Source organism: Sceloporus undulatus, chromosome 2, assembly GCF_019175285.1.
Source record: "Sceloporus undulatus isolate JIND9_A2432 ecotype Alabama chromosome 2, SceUnd_v1.1, whole genome shotgun sequence".
Classification (NCBI taxonomy): Eukaryota; Metazoa; Chordata; class Lepidosauria; order Squamata; family Phrynosomatidae; genus Sceloporus; species Sceloporus undulatus.
Window position 1 is genome coordinate 85,273,559 of NC_056523.1, and position 25,582 is coordinate 85,299,140.

At 39.3% G+C, this 25,582-nt stretch overlaps 1 protein-coding gene across 1 annotated transcript in view; it reads left to right on the forward strand.

The window, feature by feature from the left end:
- LOC121920369 overlaps positions 1-25,154 on the forward strand; it is a 51,723-nt gene extending 26,569 nt beyond the window's left edge. Inside the window, exons 7-13 of the mRNA XM_042447499.1 lie at positions 1,887-2,032; positions 8,167-8,511; positions 10,616-11,149; positions 14,511-14,539; positions 17,092-17,167; positions 21,682-21,721; positions 24,724-25,154. Of these exons, the coding sequence (XP_042303433.1) occupies positions 1,887-2,032; positions 8,167-8,511; positions 10,616-11,149; positions 14,511-14,539; positions 17,092-17,167; positions 21,682-21,721; positions 24,724-24,796 (1,243 nt within the window). The 3' untranslated portion in view covers positions 24,797-25,154. The remainder of the gene's footprint in view (positions 1-1,886; positions 2,033-8,166; positions 8,512-10,615; positions 11,150-14,510; positions 14,540-17,091; positions 17,168-21,681; positions 21,722-24,723) is intronic.
- Positions 25,155-25,582: the final 428 nt, after the last annotated feature.

Consider the following 25,582-nt stretch of genomic DNA (forward strand, 5'->3'; position numbering starts at 1 on the left):
TTCAGAGGACGTTTGCCATTGCCTTCCCCTGAGGCTGAGTGTGTGACTTGTCCAGTGGGTTTTATGGATGAATGCTGAACGGAACCCTCATCTCCAGAGTTGTAGGAGTTTATCATATTAAAAAAAACAACCCAGCAAGTTACCACTTCCCTTTTACAGTCGTTTACAGGATGCAGCCAATGCTGCCACCCAACTGCACCCTGCCTAAATCCTGGCTTCCAGCTGCTCTAATCACCCCGCTTTTCAAAAATGGGAAGCTCCTGACTTTGCAAATTGGCCAGCTGAGCATGGGTGGCAGCTGGGATTTAGGTGGGATGCAGTCAGATGGCAAGCAGCAGCATTGGTAACATTTTTTGTGCAATAATTTCCAGCTGCATCCCGTAAGTGACTGTAAAACATAAGGAGTAAGTTGCCTTTTTTTAAATCATAGAATCAGAGAGTTGGAAGAGGCCACAAGGGCCATCCAGTCCAACCCCCTGCCATGCAAGAACTCTCAATCAAAGCATCCACATTGGTCAAACCAATGCATTATATTGCCTAATCTATTTCTTATTCCAGTTCTAGTCAAAGTGGTGGTCTGCTGGTTCCTGTACTTTGGGGGAAAACTCTGCTGGTCTCTTGCATCAGCTTAAGAAGCCCTGCCTTACACCACAGGATGAATTTGAGGTTTTCAATGGCATATTCAAGTGAAAGGGCAAAGAAATTGTTTCTGGTAACACTATAGCTAGAACAGAAAAGAAAGCAAAATAATATCATATTTAGAAACATGCTTGGAAAATCTGAGATGACATCCCAGATATTTTAAGGCATCTACTCTAATTGTCAGCACAATTCTAATGTAAAAGTACTTCTGTTCTTACCAGGGCTAACAATCGCAGGTTGAATGTGTCACGAAATAGAAATCAAAGAATCTACACTTTCTCTCCATGTCATTACTACAATAAAATGACATTTCCCTTCTTTTACTCCCTATATATCTCAAGAAGTTCAACTCTGGATTGCTTGCATCACATTTGTTTGACCCTTAGAAACACACAATCATTGGGGTTAAGATGCTTTAACGCAAAATAGAGAAATGAAGAATAGACAAGGCTCACTCAGCACTTCCAAATGTAATAAGACTTGAGGAGTGCTTATTTACAGAATACTCCTGGAGTCTGTGAACTGTAAGCATGACATGCATACTGCTGTTTCACTGGATCATACTTCATATTTGTATAGGTAAGTAGCTATTTTTCATTTTTCTTAGAAAAAAAATCAGAAATTAGATGAGATAGGTTTCATTGTTTAACAGGTGACAAAAAAGATGCTATGTTCCTCCTTCTACGCATGCAGTTTACAAATGAGAAACTTTTGTAGTACGTTTTTTTAACAGTCATGTATCAGTGAGAGTAAATTCTTGAAATTCTGGGTTATAATTTACAGGGAATTTTAAAAATGTTCCCAGTGGTGTTTTTGGTGAAATAATACAAATTTGTTATCAGAATGTATCCATTTGTTTTTATCTTTATTTTAATTCTTACTATCAGCAATGATGTCTTTCTGATACAGAGCTTCAGATTCACAGGTGTATCAAATCTGCTGAACTTGTGGTCAACTAGTAGTGAAAGTAGGGAAAATATCTTTATTGTTACATAATCCCATATCCTCCAACATTTCATAAAGGAAAACTAGGGCCCGGTACACACAGGCAGTTTGTGGTATGGTGGCAGCAATTTTAGGGTTCGGGAGCAACCACATGCTCCTGAACCCTAATGCGTATGGATGGCAGCATCATGGCAGCTTCCCATCCAAACGGGGGCCACCATGATGCCGCCTCTGCTGTACAGTGAGCAGATGTTACTGGCAGGAAGTGGCATCAAGGCAGCTCCCCTTCTTGCTTCCAGCGTCACAAAAAAGAAGCAGCACAGACATGGGGCAGAAACAGACAGCATGGAGTTGTCCATCTGTACTGCCCCTAGGACACTTGTGGCCAAGCAACATCAGGGTGTCATCAAGATGGCAAAGATTATGAATAGGATGAACACACAAGGTAGGTGAAGCTGCAACAGTCTGTATATGCCTGAACCTACTAGGAAGGGCAAGATTCTGCCCTCTCTTCTCCTCCCTGCCAAGTTCATTGCCAGACCAGGAAAGCAGCTCCTTCCCACCAGTGCACCAGGTGACACCTCCCTGTGAGGTGTCAGCTGATGGAGTCTGCACCCCCTGCACCCCCCTAGCAACACTCCTGGGACAGAGGACTGAATGAGACAGTCCCTGCCAAAAATCAAAAGTTGCTGGGTATGATGTCTTTCCTTCTGCTCAAATATGTCCCATTGACTTCAATGGAATGCACTTGCAAGTAAGTGTATATAGTGTACATAGGGTGAGAATCATGTGGATGTAGCCCCACATAGGATGACATTCCATCTAACATTCATGTCCTCTCTTCCCATCAAGGACCTACAGCCTTAGAGAAACCTTGATGTGTTTTATGATGTTAGAATAGGATGAAGCTTCCACAGACAAGAAAATCATAAATTCACTTTGTAGAGGATGCACTATAGGGAAAAGAAAACTACCAAGTTGTTTAGGCATTTTGAAGAAGAATAGCTTTAAAAAAGAAAAGAAAATAAAAACACATTTTAGCTAGAAATATATATTGTTAGTTTTTTGTAGGTTTTTTGGGCTATGTGGCCATGTTCTAGAAGATTTCTTCCTGACGTTTCGCCAGCATCTGTGGCTGGCAATTTCAGAGAATGTTTTGCCTGGAAAAAGTTGGGAAATTCAGAGGGAATTTCCATGACAGGCCAAAGTTCTAAAATTATAAACAAAAGTAACACATCGGTCCATATAGAACTCACAAGTTGAGCTATTTACCTGAATATGCATTGTACCTTTTATTGATATGTTTTTAAATATTTTTTTTCATTCAATTTAATGTTTTAATTAGTTTAGCTGTGTTTTAACAAAACAACTCTATGACTGGCATCTTGTTAGTGACATATGCAGACATAAGTCCAACTTACATCTCAAGAAACCAGGATGGATGACTAATGAACTTTCAACTGAGCTAAGTTTTAAATGGAACATTTATAAGAAATGGAAAAAGGGGGAAATCACCAAAGAGGAATTCAAACAAATCCCTAGCACATGCAGGGGTAAAGTCAGAAAAGCTAAAGCGCAGAATGAACTCTGGCTTGCTAGAGAACAACAAAAAGGGCTTTTTTTGGGTATGTCCGCAGCAAAAGGAAGAAGACAGAAATGGTAGGGCCACTGTGTGGAGAAGATGGCAAAATGCTAACAGAAGACAGAGAAAAGACAGAATTACCCAACACCTTCTTTGCTTCAGTCTTCTCAGAAAAGGCAAAGGGTGCTAAACCTGAGGATAATGGAGCAGAGGACAGAATAGGGGAATTTCACCACAGAATAAGTAAGGAGATAGTACAGGAATGCCTGGTTAATCGAAATGAATATAAGTCTCCAGGACCAGATAAACTACATCCAAGAGTATTAAAAGAACTGGCAAATCTAAATGAGTAGCTAATACCTCAGAGGACAGGATCAAAATTCAAAATGACCTAAATAGATTAGAAAACTGGGCCAAAACCAACAAAATGAAATTCAATACAGAGAAATGTAAGGTACTGCACTTAGTGTGGAAAAATGAAATGCACAGATATAGGATGGGGGACATCTGGCTGAATGAGACTACATGTGAAAGGGATCTAGGAGTCCAAGTAGACCACAAGATGAACATGAGTCAACAGTGCGATGCAGCAGCTAAAAAGGCCATTGCGATTTTAGGCTGCATTAATAAAAGTATAGTGTCAAGATCAAGGGAAATAATAGTTCCACTCGATTCTGCTCTGGTCAGGCCCCACCTGGAATATTGTGTCCAGTTATGGGCACCACAATTTTAAAAGGATATTGAGAAACTGGAGCGTGTCCAAAGGAGGGTGACTAAAATGGTGAAGGGTCTGGAAACCATGCCCTATGAGGAGTGACTTAGGGAGCTGGGGATGTTTAGCCTGGAGAAGAGAAGGTTAAGAGGTGATATGATAGCCCTGTTTAAATACTTTAAGGGATTTTCTGCTGCTCTAGAGAACAGAATACAGAACAATGAATGCAAACTGCAGGAAAAGAGATTCCACCTCAACATTAGGAGGAACTTCCTGACAGTAAGGGCTGTTCGACAATGGAACATACTGCCTCAGAGTGTAGTGGAGTTTCCTTCCTTAGAGGTCTTTAAACAGAGGCTGGATGGCCATCTGTCGGGGATGCTTTGACTGAGAGTTTCTGCATGGCAGGGGATTGGACTGGATGGCCCCTGTGGTCTCTATCAACTCCAAGTCTATGGCGCTTTACAGACCACCCAAAAAGGGCGGTCTGCTGGCGCCGCTGGTTGCTGCATCCGGGAACCTTAGCAGCCAAACTGCGCAATTCCCGGATGCAACAAAAAGAAGCCGAAAAAAGCGGCTTCTTTTTGCGCCATGGAAATGGCGCCCCAAAGCACCAATGGTGCACTGGCAGCATCATTTCTGCCGCGCGACATCAAGATGGTGGCGCCCATGTAGAATGGGCACCGCCATTTTGTACACGCCGAGCGCGTACTAGGGTTAGGGGCGTCTGAAAAGGACACCCCTTTCTAACCCTAGTACGTGCATGGCACATACTTTTTGCCCGTTTGTAATGGGCCCATGTCTGTTTATGGTCATTGCAGAGGGAGAAATTCACTACCACCCTTGTGTAACAACTAATCCCTGGATTCCAGTGGTTGCTGCCTCTATCTCCCGATATGTCCATGTAGAAGCTAAGGGATGGCAGCGGGCTTCCAAGAACTGTCTAGTTATGCTCCAATAGCTGGACCCACAACAAGGAAATTCTTATTCATGATTTTCTGGGTTCCTGGAAGAGGTTTTTCTGCATCATAACTGTCGAAACATAGCCAAATGCTTCTCAGTGGCTTCTTCCATTATCCCCTGGTCTCTTGATGGCCATTTCATGAGGCTCCCTGAAGAAGAGCATGTCTTATGCATGGGGAGTAAGGAGAAAATGGGTGCATCTACATTTTAAAAATAATGCAGTTTGACATCACTTTAAGTGCAGTAGCTCCATCCTATAGAATTGTAGGAACGGTAATTTTACAAGGTCTTTAGCCTTCTCTGGAGTTTATCGCACAGACCCCCAGAATGGGCTTGGCACTTTATTAAAGGGAGTGTAATGGGAACGGAAGGCGGCATAGGATGCAGTTTACTGCACAAGAGAGATGCACTGTGTTCCAGTGTTGGGATATAAATCAAATAAATTTAAGCACTTCAGATGAATGGAATATTTAGATTCAAGACTCTTGCTGCTTAAAAAAACCCCACAGACCATTGTGATCATTCTTATTTCCCTGTTATTTTTAATTAGCCAATGACCTTTTGTTATCCTTTTTAACCACTGTTTGCTGCCAATGCACCCTATTTGCTGGCAAAAGAAAGTTCATTTTTTCTCTTGTCCTCCCTTGGAAATTAGCTGCTTTGTTCTTGTTCACTTGTCATATATTGTGATGCAGCAAAGCAATACAAGCAAAGGGCTAAAGAATGTCAGTAAGGAAGTAAAAGGCAATGCAAGACTGAATCCTATTTAAAATGCAGAATTAATTTTTTCAACCATTTTTAAAAGGATTCAATGCTACTGCTATTATTTAGTGTTGCTATATACTTCTGATATTTGTTTGAGTCAAAGTAGAGCTTGCAAAATAATTTTTTTGGATTATAATTTTGAAGATTTCTGCAGCTGGCACAGTCAGAGGTCATATAAAGGAGGATTCTGAAGTGAAGTTTGAACAAATTATTTTTTCAAACTCTAACCAAGTAAAATGACTCATCTTCAGTCATCTCATCAGTTGAACTAATCATATATTATTATTATTTTTCTGCCATTCTCTTTGATTTCAGTAGCCACAGAGGCAAACAATGAATGAGTGGCTTGGTGATACAATCATAATACAGAAAACAGAATTCTTATAGTGGTATTTTATGTTTTATCACAATTTAATTTACACTTAACCTACATCCCACAAAGGAAACATTTATTGGTGAACTTCAGCTTGATAATGATGGGCTAATGACCTTGCTTTCCATTCCATTACCTGCTGCTTTGTCACTCGTGGCCACCCAAGTAATTATTCTGCCTGTATAGTAATGAGAGTATTAGTGAAATTTGTACATCTTGAGGGGCAACTGCAAAGGCAATAAAAGAATGGGAGTATCATCTCAATAACATATCCTACAGCAAAGCAGCCTTGTGTTACCTGGGGAATGTTGCATGAAAATTATGTGGACCCATTTGGAGGAGTCTTTGCACATTACCTAGGAATCCTGCCAAGAGGAAATGACATTCACAGAACTCCAAAGAAGAGCCACTCAGCAGAATCAAGGCTGGCACATTTGATGCCTGTGGCCCTCTTTGGGATCACTAAACTGGACAGGGATTAGAATCACAGAGGGTCATTTTGCCGCTTCAACAAGCAGGCCTAGGAACAGAGGTGCCCTGTGTAATTTGAACAGCCACAGGCGTTGTGCACTGACCCTTATGCCCTCCACTCAGCTAAATATTAGAAGTTACTTCATACAGAGGACAAGAAAGATGCTGATGATAAATAGTCGAACTCAAGGGGAAGGAAAGTTGTAAGAGAATTGAATGGGCAGAATGTTGCAAATCCTTGCTTTCTTTGACCCTACTGCAAGCAGTGGATTTAAGCAGAAAAACTGTTCCACCCCTATTTGACTTTCTTTTTATTAGAGCAACTTCAGCAAAAGGCCAAGTATGAAAAAGCCAGCATTACAAAAGGAGCTCGAGTAAACTGATATTGTAGACTGTATATGTGGCCTTGGTTGCTGAAGAAGATTCTAGAAAGGCCTGGAAAACTAAGAGTGAACATGTAAGATCAGGCTGGATGGATTCCAGGAATAACATTGTAGTTTTCAGATTTATAGTACAGGTTTAATAAATGAGATTCACAACAATAGCTAGTCAAACAGTGGGCTGGAGCCAAAACATTTATTCTACAGTGAGAGCATCTCTAAATGGAGTTCCATTCACACCATGCTTGCAGTCACTGCTGGAAATTGGGGAGGGAGGTGACATTTTTTGACCCCCATCTCCTTCTAAAGGTCCCATTCCCATCCCATCTGCTGTTCTATGAGTTACCCTACTGAAGCGGGAGGGGTAAAATGGCAACGATCACCAGATGGTTGAATCTGTGGATCCCTGTGGAACTGTGACAGGCTTTGCTAAATTCTAACTCAACAATACCCATATCCCTGTTTCTCTCATCAATCCAGAGTGGTAGAAAATAATAATAATAATAATAATAATAATAATAATAATAATAATAATAATAATAATAATAATCACATAATACCAGATTAAGTACAGTATGTGGTGTATTCCATTTTGGTTTTCAGTTGTTTTTGGATGTTAGCCAGAGGAAAGGATAGGCACAGTAGGCCATTGATATGCTGTATTGATTGAATGGTTAACTTTATTTTTGTATTATTCTTTACCATTATAGAAAAGTAGCTTAACTATGAAGTATTTTATATCCATTTTAAAATGTGAAAGTGTGATTATACATTTATGTGAATTGTTTTCTATACATTTTACAGGAAACTGTCTAATAAATTCATGTAATTATCTGAACAAATTAAAGTCATAAATAAATACTGTGGTAATTACTAACAGTGTGCATCCAATTAATTGATTGATTAGGCCTCCACAGTATGTGAATTTCATTTATCCCCATATTTCTCACTTCCCCTTCCCCCACTTTGAATTATCCATTCACAATTGTGCAGCAGTGATAAAAGCTAAAACAGAATCATTGTGTAATATTTAAACAGTTCTAATTCCTATAAAAACTTACAAAATTCCCTTTCTTTCAAGTAGCAGAACTACTTCAAAATAATTGTTCTGACATAATCGTCATCTGAACAATTTAAACGTTTGTGTTCATACATTTGTGGTCATTACATCCATCTCATGCATTTGTAATCATAACAACCATATCAATAAGTGTGAGAAACTTCCTACAATTTAGATTTTCTATGAAATGTGTTCCTTCATTTCAGAAAAACTAGAGTACATACTGTGAAGTAAACATGTTCCTGACCATTTTCTCTTTTCCTTTCTCCTCAGTGGGCACCTTATCCCAAAACGTAGTAAGAGGGGTGGTGGGCCAAGCTATCACTTTGCCATGCACCTACAATGTCCGACAGCTAAGTGATCTTACTGACATGTGCTGGGGCCAAGGCAGTTGCCCAAACTCTAAATGCAGTAATGAAATCCTACGCACAAATGGAATGAGGGTGACATCAAAAAAGTCACAAAGGTATCAACTAAAGGGACAAGTGACTAGAGGAGATGTGTCGCTGACTATTGCAAATCTGAATGAAAGAGACAAAGGATTGTACTGTTGTCGTGTTGAAATCAAAGGCTGGTTCAATGACATTAAAAAGACCTTGAATCTGCAAATTGAGAGAGGTGAGTGGGATTATTATCTTCTCTCTATTCTCCCTGTTCTGTGAAAACTCTAAATAGAAGATTGTGGATTCAACCAACTTAGATGAAGTTCACTTGGTGGACATTATCTATATCCAGGGTGGGGGATATGTGGCCTCAGAAGATTCTTGGGTTGCATCCTTCACTACTAGCTGCGTTGCTAAGGACTGCTGGAACTTGCAGTCCAACCATATCTAGATGGCCAAATGTTTCCCACTCCAGTTGTACCCTAAAACATTTTGAAGCAGAGTATATGTACTGTAGTGTTTTTTCCCCCTAAAATAGAATCCTATCTGAAAATGCGTAGTGACTGAAATTAAAACCAACCTCATTTCTTGCACATCTTGAAAACAAGGCTAATCAAGTTCTGTCCTTGTGCTTTCTTTTTTGTCTGTTTTCATTTCTTTGAACAGAAAGTGACTGCATACTTAGTGGAATCTCCCCCTCCCCATGTTGTAGCATTTCTCTTGTATAACAGCACTAATTGACACCAAGAGGCTATTAAATTGCATGGTTCATCAAGCTGGAAGTGTGGGTTTCTCTGTAAGATTTCAAGATAATAAAGGAAATGTAGCAGGTTGAATTGAGCAAAGTAAAATACAGAGATATGTTTAATTTCTACAGAAATCTTGAAGGTGAAAAGTTCCCTGGGTACAAAGAAATTAGATTATTTCATAACAACATAAGATTAAATTCAATATCTAAATAAAAAAAAGGCCATAGGAAAAAACAATGCTAATTGAGATCTCACATTTAACATAGTTTAAAATGTTGTAAACATGGTTTTGTTTACAACAAATCAACACCAGCCCTTATATGAACATATAGAACAGTGACATATCATTCATAATGTAGTACAGTACAGCAACTTTACTGTGTTTTAGAAAAATCCAGCCAAACTAAAGAATTTCTAAACTCCACTGATATCTAAGCAGCAATTAAGCATGTACAGTGTAATGGCTTTCTAACGAAATAGGAGAGTGTAAGAATGTAAATTTGATGTAGTTTGACTTTGGTTGGACTATACCCAACTGGCAGTTGTTATTATTTTTGGGGGGGGGGGGCAGTGTAAACCTCAAATTTAAAATTATTTCACAATGAGATGGATACAAGCTGCATGAGCTATCTTTTGACTACATGTGATGATGACTACTAAATAAGTCCTTTTTGTTGCTGTTATCGATGTTGGGTGCCTTCAAGTCCTTTCCAGATTATGGTGACCCTAAAGTGACCATCACAGGGTTTTCTTTGCAAGATTTTTTAGATGTGGTTTGCCATTACAGTTTTCTTTGCCAGATTTTTTAGATGTGGTTTGCCATTACTGTAATGGCAAACCACAGGAATTCACAGGAACCCCCGTGAATAACAAAATCTGTGTATGCTCAAGTCCCATTAAATACAATGGCATAGTAACATGGTGTCCCTTATATAAAATGGGAAAATAAAGGTGTGATATTTGAAATTTTTACTTTTTTTTGAATATTTTCAAGCCATGGATGCTTGAATCTGTGTATAAAAAATCCCTGGATAAGGAGGGCCAACTGTACCTTCCTGTGAGATGGAGAGAACGTGACTTAGGTCACTTAATGCATGCCTAGCTTTCTTTTTTGCTGCTCCACAGACCAGGACATGGAGGACTCCTGAAAACCTAATCCAGTACTCAAATCATGGTATTCTGAAAAACTTAATCCAACACTCAAACCACTACACCACATTGGTTCTCCTTTTAATATATATGAGTATTTAGCAAAATGTGTCTTGAGAAGGACTAAACAGAAGTTTATAGTAATGTATTAATATCTGTCAATTTCAAGAAATGAATCCACTGTCGGATTATATTATGACAGATCAGATCTGTACTGAGTGCTATGAAATATATGTTCATACTAAGTGCACAATTAATCTTCACTTTGTGAGTGTATATGTGTGTGTGCATTGTTCGACTTATCCTAGAAACTCAGTTCTAAATACTGTAGTTTCTCATCTACTTTTGGTTGAATGCATGTTTTTGTTTTTTATTTGTATTGTTCCAAACTCATGGGTATCATGTTGACATACTGTATATAATTTTGTTGTTTTGTTACAGCAATCACCACCACCACCACCACCACTACAACTATGACCACCATGTCTCAAAGGACTACTACCACACTTACCACTACCTCTTTAAAAACTATCTCCACAGTACCTCTCACTTTCCCCTTAACAACTAAATCTGCTTTCCCAACAACTCCTAATACTACTAGTGGCCTAATGCTGCCCACATCCTCTTTGTCACCTATTACCACAGCTCCTTCTTTTCTCTTAAAAACTAAATCTGCTTCCTCAATTACTCCTACTGCTACCGATCATCTAACGCCATCAACATCTTCTATGCCAACAGCTATCATAGTTACTACTACAATTCCTCCTTTTCTCTTAACAACTAAACCTACTTCCATAAAAACTCCTTCTGTTACTGATGATCTAACACTGCTTACATCTATGTCAAAAGTCACTGCCTTTCTTGCAACTGATACTCCATTAGAAAACATCAAATCATTGCCAACCAATTTCCAGTATGTGTCAATCAAAAATGATGTTGTTACCACAGAGACTGACCCTCTTACTACAGGAACAGGTACAATCTGATGCCTAACTGCAATCACTTATTTACAGTTGATGTATCATAAATGGTTAAGAACCATAACTGTTCATTGTCAATATCTGATGATTAATGTGCCTCATCATCCTGTGCTGGTGAAATCTCTGTCCTTTAAAATTAGATTTTTGGTTGGTAAAGGATGTCACAATGAGGATGGAGCAAGCTTGTTTTTGGCTTCTCCAAAAACTAGGACACAGAGCAATGGATTGAAGCTACAGGAAAGGAGATTCTACCTAAACATTAAGCAGAACATCCTGATGGTAAGAGACTTTGGCAGTGGAATGAGCTGCCTCAGAGTGTGATGGAGTCTCCTCCTTTGGGGGTTTCTAAACAGAGGCTGGATGGCTATCTGTCAGGAGCACTTTGACTGTGTATTCCTGCATGGCAGGGGGTCAGAATGGATAGTCCTTGTGGTCCCTTCCAACTCTTTGTTGTTTGTTGTTAACTGCCCTCAAGTCGATCCCGACTTGTGATGACCCTGTGGATGAGACATCTTCAAGACTCCCTATCTTCCACTGCTCTGCTTTGGTTCTGTAAATTCATACCTGTGACCGTGACCTCCTTAATAGAGTCCATCCATCTAGCATGTGGTCTTTTTCTCTTTCTACATTCCTCCACCTTTCCTAGCATTATTGTCTTTTCCAATGAGTCATTCCTTCTCATGATGTGACCAAAGTAGAACAACCTCAACTTTATCATAGAATCATAGAATCATAGAGTTGGAAGAGACCACAAGGGCCATCCAGTCCAACCCCCTGCCATGCAGGAAATCCCAATCAAAGCATTTCCTCCAATATCCTCTTGGCTTCCAGGGAGATTTCAGGCTTGTTCTGTTCTAGGAGCCATTTGTTTGTCTTTTAGGCTTTCCGTGGTATCCTCAGCTCTCTTCTCCACATCCCAAATGAATCCATTTTCCTCCTATCTTCTTTCTTAACTGTCCAGCTCTCACAACTGTACATGGTAATAAACAATGGCTTGTACGATTCTAACTTTCATGCTAAAGTGTAAATCTTTCATATGTGCCTTCCAACTCTATGATTCTATAATTGTATGATTCTATGAGTGGCAAAAGACATTTGTCATAACTCATTATTTTACTTACTAAATAAATAATAATTTACTAAATCTATATCACATATTTAGTGGTATTTTTTGTGATTGCTTATAGGGAGATAAACATGAACTTCTTTTGTCTGATTGCTAGAGTCTGATTACTAAAGACCAAGTTTAGTGTTAAAGGGAACACATATTTGCTACAATTAACATATTCCTCTCAACTAAAATTCCTCCAAGATAATGCGCCTTGGCGATCAAATTTGCAAATTAAGCATACTAAAATACAAGAGCTGTCAGTGATAAAATCACATGCTTTGACTAACAGACAACTTTTGTAATCTTTTATCTATTTAAAAAAAATGCTAAATGAGCTGTTTGGATTCTGAAATGCACTGTTTGGATTCTGAAATATGTATCTCTGAAGAAAAGAGATTAATAATAACAAATCATGTTCTCCTTAACAGTATAGAATTCCTCCTGGACAGAAGGCTGAAATGTAACACACGTCCAGGAGAAGGAAGATGTCTGGTCATCCTGAGCACATCCTTAACACTGAACTGAGTTTTTTTTAAAAAATTATTATTATTATTATTATTATTATTATACTTTATTTATATAGTGCTGTAGATTTACACAGCATTGTACATACAATCAGTAAAACCAATAAAAATAAAACCTGCCAATGACATACATTCTACAGGATAATAACAAAATACATATAAAACCATAGATAATAATACAAGATAGAATTAGATAAAATAAGCAGGCAACAAATTAAAAACATCAAATCTCAAATATAAATTCAAATATCAGATAAACATTTACACAATGACTGGGAATGCTTCCCTGAACAATATAGTCTTCAAATCAGTTTTGAAACTGGTCAAAGAAGTGATGACCTGTGTCATGGGGGAAGAAGGTTCTAGGAGTGAGGGGCAGCAAGTGAGAAGGGACAAATCCGGGACAGGGCAGTAGAGATCCTAGGCTGGGGCAGCAGACTTTAAATATCAGAACGGAGGGTACAAGTGGGAGTGTGAGGAGAAAGAAGTTCAGATAAATAAGGAGGGGATTTAAAAGTCAGTAACAAGAGCTTATACTGAATATGGAAGGGGAAGGGAAGCCAGTGAAGGGATGAAAGTAGAGGAGAAACATGGTCAAAGCAGCGAATAATGCATGCAGCTGCTGAACAGAGATTAAAGGACGAAGGTGTGAGAGAGGAAGCCCTGCCGGAAAGAGGTTACAATAATCTAGTCGCAAGACCACCAGGGCATGGACCAGAGTCTTGGCAGTAGAGGCCAAGAGAAATGGACAGATTTTAACAATATTATAGAGAAAGAATTGACAGGCCTTGGCTGTGGCCTGGATCTGGGAGATACGCAACAGAGAAGAATAAAAAATGAAACCAAGACTGCGGGATTCCTAGACATATAACAAGCTCTTCAATTTATGGTCTGCAAAATATTTTTCCCCTTAAAAATATAGAGTTCACTATTACATAACTGAAATTCAGAAATGTTTAGTTTCCAGAGGTCACTCAAGAGCACTCTGCAACAGAAATGCTGAAATCACACTTCCCATCTCAAATGAGTTGTGTGTGTGTGAACTAAAGAAATTAGGCATTATCGGTATCTCCTTTTTTGCTGCTCATGAGCTTCTTTGTTTCCCATACAGCTTGTTAAAGCAAATTGGTTTCAAATTTCGTTTTGCATACCTACCTAGAAAAGTAATGAGGAATGCTTTGTATGTATTTCTCTTTCTGATGGAGTCCTTTCTTTGTCCTTCAGAATTCCATTTCTTCTGTTCTTTTTGTTGATAATGATTTTTTCTCTCTTAGAAAATATGCAAATACCTCATGCATGTATACAGTAGATACTGCAACTCTCTAAACAGATGATCTCAGTGTGTTTGTGTACACACACACACACACAATCATTATAAAGGATATATTGTAATCTATTAAGCCAGCAGAAGAACTTGTGGACCAATGCAGTCTGTTTGTGTCCTGTGGATGGGTAGAAGTAACACTCTCCAAGATGTGAAGAATTAGATTAGATTTAGGTAATATGTGGGTAACATAAGAGGATCTTATGAAAAATATCAGTTTAAGTATAATTTTTATCCAGGCGCACTTGCCTCCCAGTGGTCAAACTCTGGGTAAATTTGCGAAAAGGATAAGAGAGTAAACAATATCTTCTGAAGCCATCAGTCAAGAAAAGTGTTCATAAAAGATATATAATATGTTCTTATGATTTGTTATGAAATTTTTGTTTCTTTTCTTTAGGGCAGACCATTTTGGATTTTTCAAAAAAGGTATTGTGAAACAGATTGGATAATTATAACACCTGTCGAAATAACTAATTGTCAGTCAGTTGTTCACTTTTTCTAAAAATCGAAATATGTGTTATCTGCAGTGAAAGGCCATGTTATTTTGCTGCCTGAGGAAAAGCAGAAAATGCTGCCCTCCATTCTCAAGTAAAGATGAACAGTATGCAAAGCCAGGAAAGTTATTTTGCACAGGAGGCAGAAAGTCCCAGAAGTGGCAGGCTTAAAAACCTCCCTGCTCCCCTGACAGTAGAAATATAAGCACAGCAAACAACAAACAATCTGCTGACCTTTCATGAGACCCTAAACTTGCTGCCTGAGACAACTGCCTCACTCTGCCTAATGACAGCATATCTATATAGAGACCCTGGACCTCTGTACAGACATGGAGATTACTGCATTTCTTTTAAAACTTCTTATCCTTGGCAGGAGAAAGGTGCATTTAATTTTAATACCGGGTGTATGCAGCTCCAATCCCTGCCGTGCTTATCCAGCAGCTTTATAAAAATGGCAAAATCTCATTTTTGAAAAGCTGCTGGATAAACATGGTTGGGATCTAGGCTGCATATGGGTTGCATTTGCCTGGCCACTGCTGAGTGCAATAACACCCGGTTTTAAAATAAGATGCACCTTTATCCTGTTGGGGATAAGGCGCTTTAAAAGCAATGATATAATCTCTTGTAACATTTCACATATGAAAAATGTGGCTAAGCTACATCATAGTGTGGTAAAAAAAAAGGCAGAAGTTATTAATAAGGAGAAATACACAGGCTAAGAGAGAGTGTGGCATTTTGCTTTTGCCTGAGTTTACAGGGAAGAAAACAGAGAAACTGGGACATTTTAAGATTAGGATGATGGAGGATTAATCAGGACTGCCTTTTCTAAGACCTGGGAGAGAGGTAAGAGACGGATCTTGCCCTTCTCAGTAGGCTGAGATAGAAAGGAAAAGAGCAAACAGCTACAGCCTCTCCTAGCTTTTGTGTTTTTCCTTATTAATAACTTTTACCATCTTGACCACACTCCAGTGTTGTTTGGCCACACATGTCCCAATTTTCATCAGGGAAACATTGGAGCATACACTATACATGTTGGCTAACAAACTTAATTTGAGCTGTAACAGCTTTAAAAGCCTTGTAAAATCATAGAATCATAGAATCACAGAGTTGGAAGAGACCGCAAGGACCATCCTGTCCAACCCCCTGCCATGCAGGAACTCTCAATCAAAGCATCCCCGACAGATGGCCATCCAGCCTCTGTTTAAAGACCTCCAAGGAAAGAGATTCCACCACACTCTGAGGTGTGTCAAACAGCTCTTACTGTCAGGAAGTTCTTCCTAGTGTTGAGGTGGAATCTCTTTTCCTGTAGCTTGCATCCATTGTTCCAGGTCCTGTTCTCTAGAGCAGCAGAAAACAAGTTTGTTCCCTCCTCAATATGACATCCTTTCAAATATTTAAACAGGAATATCATATCACCTTTTAACCTTCACTTCTCCAGGCTAAACATCCCCAGCTCCCTAAGTTGTTCTCATAAGGCACGGTTTCTAGACCCTTCACCATTTTAGTTGCCCTCCTTTGGACATGCTCCAGTTTCTCCACATCCTTTTTAAATTGTGGTGCCCAGAAATTGTGGGCCTGACCAGAGCAGAATAGAGTGGTACTATTACTTCCCTTGATCTAGACACTATACTTTTATTGATGCAGCCTAAAATAGCATTGGCCTTGTTAGCTGCCGCATCGTACTGTTGTCTCATGTTCAACTTGTGGTCTACTTGCACTCCCAGATGCCTTTCACATGTAGTCTCATTCAGCCAGGTGTCCCCCATCCTATATCTGTGCATTTTATTTTTCCGCCCTAAGTGCAGTACCTTGCTTTTCTCCGTGTTGAAATTCATTTTTTTTGCTTTGGCCCAGCTTTCTAATCTATTAAGGTCATTTTGAATGTTGATCCTGTCCTCTGGGGTATCAGCTACTCCTCCTAGTTTGGTGTCATCTGCAAATTTGATAAGTATGCCCCCAATTCTGTTCTCTAAGTCATTGATAAAGATGTTGAACAGTACTGGGCCAAGGACAGAGCCCTGTGGGACCCCACTGGTCACTTCTCTCCAGGATGAAAAGGTGCCATTGTTGAGCACCCTTTGGCTTTACCCAGTCAACCAATTACAAATCCATGTAACAGTTGCCTTGTCTAGCCCACATTTTACAAGCTTGTTTGCAGGAATGTCATGGGGAACCCTGTCAAAAGCCTTACTGAAATCAAGATATACTATATCCACAGCATTCCCTTCATCTACTAAACTGGTAATTTTATCAAAGAAAGAGATTAGATTTGTCTGGCATGACTTGTTTCTCTGAAACCCGTGTTGACTTTTTGTGATTATGGAATTGCCTTTTAGATGTTCACAGACTCCTGGTATTGATGTCAGACTAACTGGATGATAATTGTTGGGATCCTCTTTTCCCCCCTTTTTGAAAACGGGAACAAGGTTTGCCCTCCCCCAGTCTGCTGGGACTTCACCTTTCTGTGTGTCTTTGCCTCCTTAGTACTATCCAGTTCTGATTCCCTGTTCCCTTGTGTTCTGCATTTTCCCCTTGACACTTGGACTATGGCAAATAAAATGTAAGTATGGAATCGGTGGTGTGTGTTCTGCTTTAAACAAAGCATTTTATTGATGAATTTTTTTGGAACTTTCTCCCAAAACAGCTGTGTGCAATTTAAAGTCTTCCAGATATCATGGGACTGCAAATTCCATCATAATTCACCATTAGATATGCTGACTAATGTTGATAGGAGATGCAATCCCACTGCATCTGGAGAGCCACACATTCTTTCGCCCTGGAGTTCAAAATGTAAAATATACAACTACCCCTGCATATATTATTTTGCCTTGTTATAGAGGAAAGCAAAAGTTCTGTATTTACAACCACAGCGAAAGGAAAGAATTTGAAGTCTGTCCCTGTCTTTGACACAGATCAGCCCAGTATCTGGGGCAAGAAGACAAAGTTTTTCTTTCTGTTAGGGAGTCCAACAGCATTTGGAGTTCTACATGTCACCTACCTCTTTCAAACATCAAGACTTTGAACATACCCCCTCCCATTACACTGATTATAGCAATGACTATGACATTTCATAGACTCCCCCCTTGTTTTCCCTCCCTTTCTTGTTTAGTTTTTATTTATTTATTTTGGAACATTGTGCAGTCTCTCTAGTCTCTAGTGCTGGTGAGTACTTCAAAATTCAAGAGGCAAAGCAAGCTGTAAGTCAAGAGATGAGAGGATGAACCACAAGTGGATTCTGGGCTATTAATGGAAGTATTGGAAATACAATACTTAAAAGGTATCTTAGGGAGAACAGCAGTGATAGGGTTAAGTAGCTTTCAAGGACTCCAAATCTCCTACTCTTTTATCCACTTATCCTAACCTCTCTGAAATGGATACTGATACTGAGACCTTTCTGCCTCATCACTTCTCACCCACTTATTCTCTCATTTCTACCAAAAGTGAAACTAGTTTAGTTCAGAGTAGTTTAGTATCCTTAGAGAGATTTCTTTTGACATCAGTCCAAAACACACTGCAGAAATAATCCAGTTTGAGACTGCTTTAACTGCCCTGGCTTAGTGCGAGAGAAACCTGGGAATGTGACACCAGGTCTCTCTGACAGAGAAGGCTAAATGTCTCTCAAAATAACAGTTCCCAGAAATCCCTAGCAATGAGCCAGGGCAATCCGGTCTCAAACTCGATTATTTCTGCAATGCGTTTTGGGCCATCCATATGTTTTCTCTTTAATCAGAACTGCGAGCTGCTTCACATACATACACACACTCTCCATCAGCCAGAAGCAGAATTTACAGGAAATTCTGGAAGATCATGAGAAGTAATAATAATAATAATAATATTTATTTGTATAACGCCCTATGGCAAACCAATCCGGGGGTCGACAACAGTAAAATATAAAATATAACATTAAAACACTTTATCCCTCCCCCCTTTAAGACAGTATTAAACAGTATAACTATTAAAAACATAATATCAAAGCATAAAAAACAACAATTAAAAACTAAAAACCCTGATATCCCTCTATTGATCTCAACCATCACTAAGATGGGGCCAGGGAGGAATGAAGGAATCAGGGAACCTGGGCCAGGATGGTTAATCTGGAAAGGCCTGCCGAAGAGATCCGTCTTGACGCTTTTTTAAAGCTGTCTAATGATGTTATCTGATGGATCTCATTTGGCAGGTCGTTCAGAGTTTGGGGGCGACAGCAGAGAACGCCCTCTGGGAGGTCGCGCCGCAAGCCTAGATTTTAAGGTGTAGTAAGTTCCTCCCAGAGGACCGGAGACGCGGGGAGGATTGTACGGGAGGAGGCGGTCCCTAAGATAGCTGGGACCCAAGCCATTTAGGGCTTTAAAGGTGATAACAAACACCTTGTACTGGGCCCGGAAGCGGATAGGCAGCCAGTGGAGGGACTTCAAAACCGGAGTAATGTGGTCCCTCCTAGATGTTCCTGAGACAAGCCAGTAAGGCTGGTCTACAAGCTAGCTTGTGCATAGACATTCAACATTCATGTTTCTGTAATCTGATGCGCACAAACAATGACTGCTTGAATTAAAGATAATCCCACAAATACAATTGTGTAAGGAGACTTCTTGTGATTTATGTAGGGTTGCCATAACGGACACCCCAAACCGGGACAAATGTAAAGAAATGTAGGACAATGTAGGACAAATTTTAGCCCCAAATGTAGGACACATTTTTAAAATGGAGGACAACGAACATCTAAAAAAAAAAAATTTAAAAAAGCATAATATAAATGCATGTTTCTTAGGCATGTCAAAATGGGGACTATTTTGGCATTATTTCCTAGACAGATGGTAGAAATGTACTTCCTTTTCTGGCTAACCTCCCTCCCCCCCAATTCCAAAACACACACAACAGCACATTTGGGCATTTGACATGGCTTTATTTAACATGGCCTCTTGCATATTAAAGAAGCTTATTGCATAACCAAACCATTTGGGTTTCAACCGAACATGGTTTAACATGGCTGTGCATATTGAACATGCCAAGGTGGTTTAACAAGAAGTGGATTTGCCCATGGTTTCAACTGTACTTCTTAGAAGTGTGTACTTGGTCAAGGTACTTTGATTTTTCTTTGCTGCTCATGAGTTTGTAAAAATCAGAGCAACTTACATTGGCCATGCCTCAGAGAGTATCAATATCATCACAATCATTGTCAGAAAAAGGCAGACTTGTTAGCATTCAAAGCACCAAAAACACACAGAAAAGGCACTTTGGAAAGTCACACTGTCTCGCCTTCAGGAACAGTGAGCACAGGCCTCAGAAGCTGACTGATATCAATATCACCATCCTCAACATTATCACTATCATTGTCAAAACAAGGCAGACTTGTTAGCATTCAAAGCACCAAAAACACACAGAAAATGCACACTGGGAAAAATACACAGAATAGAAATGGCCACCCATCTCCTCCTCCACCACCACCTCCTCCTCCTCCTGGGCGCCAAATGGTGCCAGGAAATGGCCCTTTCCCTTCCCTGGCCCTGAGCCACAGGCCTACCCTGTTCCTCCTCCTTTTCCTGGTCCACCTCCTCCTCCTCCTCCTCTGAAGCTTCGCTCCCTTCCCTGAAGCTGACCAATGGCAGACTGGGGCTGCAAACAGCCTGCCCCTGCTCTTCTGCTATTGGCCAGCTAGCCCCAAGGGGAGGAGGCGAGGTCACAGCTGTTTACAATTAGCCCTGTGTGCAGGCGCACATGCAAGGCGCACGTGCGCTGTCGTCGGCCACATGGCCTGGGCAACTGAGTGGCCGGGGCAATGGCCGCATTAGCAGGCCAGGCTCCAAACTGGGGGATTGGCAGGAACAGGGATGGGACAGTCCCGGTACTGCCAAAAGCATAAATGTCCCGCTTACAGGCGGGACATGGCAACCCTAGATTTATGGCTTCTTTTGGAAGAGTTGATGAAGACGGGCTATAATTTAGAAATGATTATTATCTTTCACTTAATATGAAATTTATAATTGAAAACAATGGATTTCATATTCATATGACTTCTCTTTTTTGTTAAGCCATTCAACATCTGTCTTTAATAACTCTTCCAACACATTCTATATTTTTTGTCAAATTTATTAACATTATTGAAGTTTGTAGTGAGGTGTTTGGAGATTTATTTCTCCTCACTCCTTTGTTGGATATATCTTATTAGAGTTTATACAGACTTATGTTTTTTCATCCCTTTTCTTCCATTTTATATTGTGCTGTCAGTATATCTGACCAGTATTATTAATATTTCATCTAACTTTTACATAATTCCCACACTTGAGTGCTGTGTATTCTATGACGACATCCTGCATTTCTGATGTTTGTACTTTCTAAAAGAACTGTCACAACACCCAGTGTGAATTCTTTTTCACTAGAGATTTTTCTTTCTTTCTTTTTGATATTTTGCTCACCTTTTTGTACAGATTAAATCATATCAGATAATGCGTTTACCTCTATGTGTGTCTATGTGTGTCAGCATATATGTAAAAATGACACTGAAGCTAGAACTGTCTCAGTTAGTCCAAAGTAGAGGAGAATCTACTCGATCAATTGCTGAACGGAGAGCTGATATATAGGTAAATCCCATTCGCTTAATGGATTTACTCTATTCAATACTGGCAATGGGATTTAGGCATGAGTTTGCAGTCCAGGTATCCAAAATGCCATGTGATACAGCAGAACTTTCCCTCTGCACACAAAGAAGTAAGTCCTTATGTCGAAAAGAAGACACATTCATGGGTACCCTCTCTAAATAGTATGTGCAGAGGGGAGAATTTTTATTTTCATGTTTCCTTTGGATATAAAAGACACACAGAGTTACTGTGTAAATAAAAACTTTGTATGCTAAATGCTTATGTTTTTGCTCTGTTCTGTTCGTATATATGTGATTTAATTTTTTATACCAGAATTTTATTGTTTTATAGCATTTGGTTTTGTGATGATTTAGGAAGTACTTTTTTTAAAATAAAAAAAATGTTTAATCCATTTCATCACACCCTTTCTTCTCTCACTAAATTTTATGTCACTGACCTGAATGTACAAATTAAAATTAACCAAGTGTTGTTCCTTCTCTAGGTAAAAAGATGAAAAAATATGACTTGAACAAAATGGAAAGGTTAGTTTGCAGCAAAAAGAGCAACTTAATTTTGATATATGCCTTACTCTATGTAGCATTTCTCTCACTTTTTTCTCTCTGCATCCATTCATTTTTCTTAACTGCACTGTCCTTTTCAGCTTGTAAACATGTGGGAAGGTCTTCCTTTTAAAAACATAGGTTGCAGTCATATGCCCCCTCTGACCAACATCCTATGGAGTAGGGAAAGAGAGGGAGAAAGAGAAAGGAGAAAGAGAAAGAGATAATCTATTCAAGGAAGTTCTCCCTAGAAGATGTCAAAGCATTACATTGCTGTGGCTGTCACTATGGCAGTTCTTTGCTGGGAGGTGTTCACAGAAACTGAACAGTTTGGCAGCATGTCCCTCTAGAAGAGGTCTACAAGTTCTTTAGACCTCTTGCTCCTCAGAAATGCTCCCAAAGTGAGCTGAGAGCCACATATACCTGGGATAATATAGTAAATTCCCTTCTTCTGGAGCAGTGGTTCCAAACTTTTTTTAAGCTACTGCCCCCTTCATAAACAAGAATCCTAGTGCTCCCCATGCATATTTCTTGATATAAGGTCTACTTTTCTACTGCAAATTCGAAACACACAATCTCAGTTGCTACTTGCTCCCTTTGCACCTGGTCATGTTGGGAGTGGCAACCAAGCAGCTGGCTGAGCAGCAGCCGAGAAGCCAGTCACCAGTACTAGTGAAAGACACAGCTAAGGGAGTGAGTGGGCAGGTGAAGAGCAGGAGATACCACTACACAAAGTGACCAGCGAGGCTATGTGTTTGTCTTCAAGGACACTGAAAAGAAATTTCATGCAACCCTCATCCCCACCATGGCCCTAAAGGCCACTGGTTCCCCTTGCCTTTCTTGTGCCCCAGTACTTTGACTGAAGACTCTCCTGCTGTCCTGTTTCCCACTCACCACTCCCCTAGATGTTTCCACTGCCGGAGCAGTGGATGCAAGCTACAGGAAAAGAGATTCCACCTCAACATGAGCCCTGGTGGCGCAGTGGTTAAATGCCTGTACTGCAGCCATTCACTCAAAACCACAAGGTTGCGAGTTCAAGACAAGCAAAAGGGCCCAAGCTTGACTCAGGCTTGCATCCTTCCGAGGTCACTAAAATGAGTACCCAGACTGTTGGGGGCAAAATTAGCTTACTTGCTAATTAGCTTACTTGCTGTTCACCGCTATGAACTTTGGAATAGCGGTATATAAATAAAACAAATTATTATTATTATTATTATTATTATTATTATTAACATTAGGAGGAACTTCCTGACAGTAAGGGCTGTTCGACAGTGGAACAAACTCGCTCGAAGTGTAGTGGAGTTTCCTTCCTTAGAGGTCTTCAAACAGAGGCTGGATGGCCATCTGTTGGGGATGCTTTGACAGTGATTTCCTGCATGGCAGGGGGTTGGACTGGATGGCCCTTGTGGTCTCTTCCAACTCTACAGTTCTATGAGTCTATGATTCTATGCCCCCAGAGGGAACATGCTGCCTACTTTGGAAATCACTGTTCTGGAGGCATGGGGAGGGATTGCTGGGGAATACCACACCTCTTGCTCTGGACTTCACCCCCTGATCCCTAGGACTGTCCCCTTAATTATTGTACTGTATTGTATCAAAGAATGATGATGAAGATGAAGTTTATTTAGTTCAGAGTGTGTTGAAGAGATTATCAAAGGGGTGTGTAATAATTTTTATGCCTACTCCAATAAACTTCAAATGCAGTAAGAGCTGTTTGACACTGGAACATGCTGCCTCTTTGGAAGAGGTTTTTTTTTTAAAAAAATATTAATATTTTATTAAAACACAGAATATTTCCACAAACATCTAACATCTAACACGTATTTCTAAACTAAAAACATAACACAAATCTTAATCTTCCTCTAAGTGCTTTGTTAATGTCATATACTTTTTTCTTTTTTAAAAAAAGGGAATTTTTAACTTTTTGCTCCATATATATATATATATATATATTCCCACTGTAATGTATTATTTTCTCTCTATCTTTCTTTATTGTATTTCCAGCCTGCTTAGTTTCTTAAATATTTTATTATTGACTCTCCCCATCATAATTTCAAAAAATGAAATTAATCCTTTCCATTTATCTTCCAAATAATTTTTAAAATAATTTTTACATCATTGTTAATCTATCCATACTTAACATGTCAAATAGTTTCTATAGCCAACCTACCACTGTAGGGGAGATTTGATTTTTCCAATTTCTTGCATATACAATGCGAGCAGTTGTTGTCATATATAAATAAGAGTTTTTTCTGTTTTGGATTGATTTTTTTTCTATCATATGTAGTATATTAAGTAAGTACATTTCAGGATGTAGAGCAAAATTTATTTTCAGAATTTGTGTTATTATATTGTGGATTTGTCATATATATATATTTCCACAACACGTGATAAAAGGAACCTAAAGTTCCATTACATTTCCAGCAAAGAGCTCCTCTTTGGAGGAGGTTTTTAAACAGAGTCTGGATGGCCATGTGTTGGGGGTACTTTGATTGTATGTTCCTGCATGGCAGAATGGGGTTGGACTAGATGGCCCTTGAAGTCTTTTCTAACTCTATGATTTTATGAGTTTTAACACTTGGGTCCCTGTCATGCTACAAAGTTTTAGTACTATGATTCCACCTTGATTGTCATGCCAATATCCAGTGGTATCCTGGGATTTGCAGTTCAGGAAGAATTTTCAGAATTTTTCATTTAGAATTCTTAGCCTGAGATTGCCTTCTTAATCTATAAACCCCAGGATTTTAGGATGTGGCCATGATAGTTAAAGTGGAGTCATAGTGTTATGACTGAGTAGAGTGAAATGGCCCCTGGAGTGTGTCTAGTCAACTTGTATTTCTTGTAATTGTCATTAAAATTAATTTATTGTTAATATATTTGTATAGGAAGGCACTACAAAGTTTTACACTACAAAAGAAAACTGAAGAAAATAGCTATTCTCTTATTTACTACAGTAATTAAACGACTTGCACTTGTCCTTGCAGCTTGGACATACAGGAAGAACCTGAGCAAACACCTGTTGGAATGGAAGGAGAGGATGGACTTTTCCCCCTATAACAATCAACTCAAGCTACACAAATGTAGCATCTGTGAAAAGAAGTGTTTCAAAAGAAGTACTCCTTAATAATATGTTCTGGAGATGATGCCTGGCACATATTGATTCCCACTTGACAACTAACCATTTAGATTTGTCACTATTCTTTTAGATTTATTGCCTTTTTTATTTTGGATACTTTCCTTGGCTTTCACCTCTGTCTTGAAACATTTCAGGCAAAGAATGTATAATTTCTGCATCCTGTGCTGAGAAAATTATCGACATGAAACTAAGTTGTAAACTGGGCTGGCCCTACCATTAGGAAAAGGGAGGTGGCTACCTTTGGCCCTATATTTAAAATGTCATGAAATTGCAGTGTGAGTTTTATTGTTCATTCTTATTGTATTTTGTGATTCTAACAGTATTTTCTGTCTCCTACAAGCATCATGTGGCCAGCTTTTGGTACTATGAGTGGCAGGGTACTAGGTGGGGGAAAATCATGCCATTGTGGCTTGCTTCTAAACAGTGATACGTACTGTGATATTAGTTGTAACTATAATGGAAGCAACAAATCAGACTAGCTAGAGATTCATATTGGCATGTTTCCTATTATATGGTTTTTGAGTTTGTGTTTTGCAGCTTCCACAGTCTGTAAAGTTATTGGTGAAGGTGGTTTTATATATATATATATATATATATATATATATATATATATATATATATATATATCCCCCCGAATTCTAGACTCTTTGGCTTACTTAGGTAAATCTTGGTCCAAGTATGAACTTTTAAATCATGCTATTAGTTAA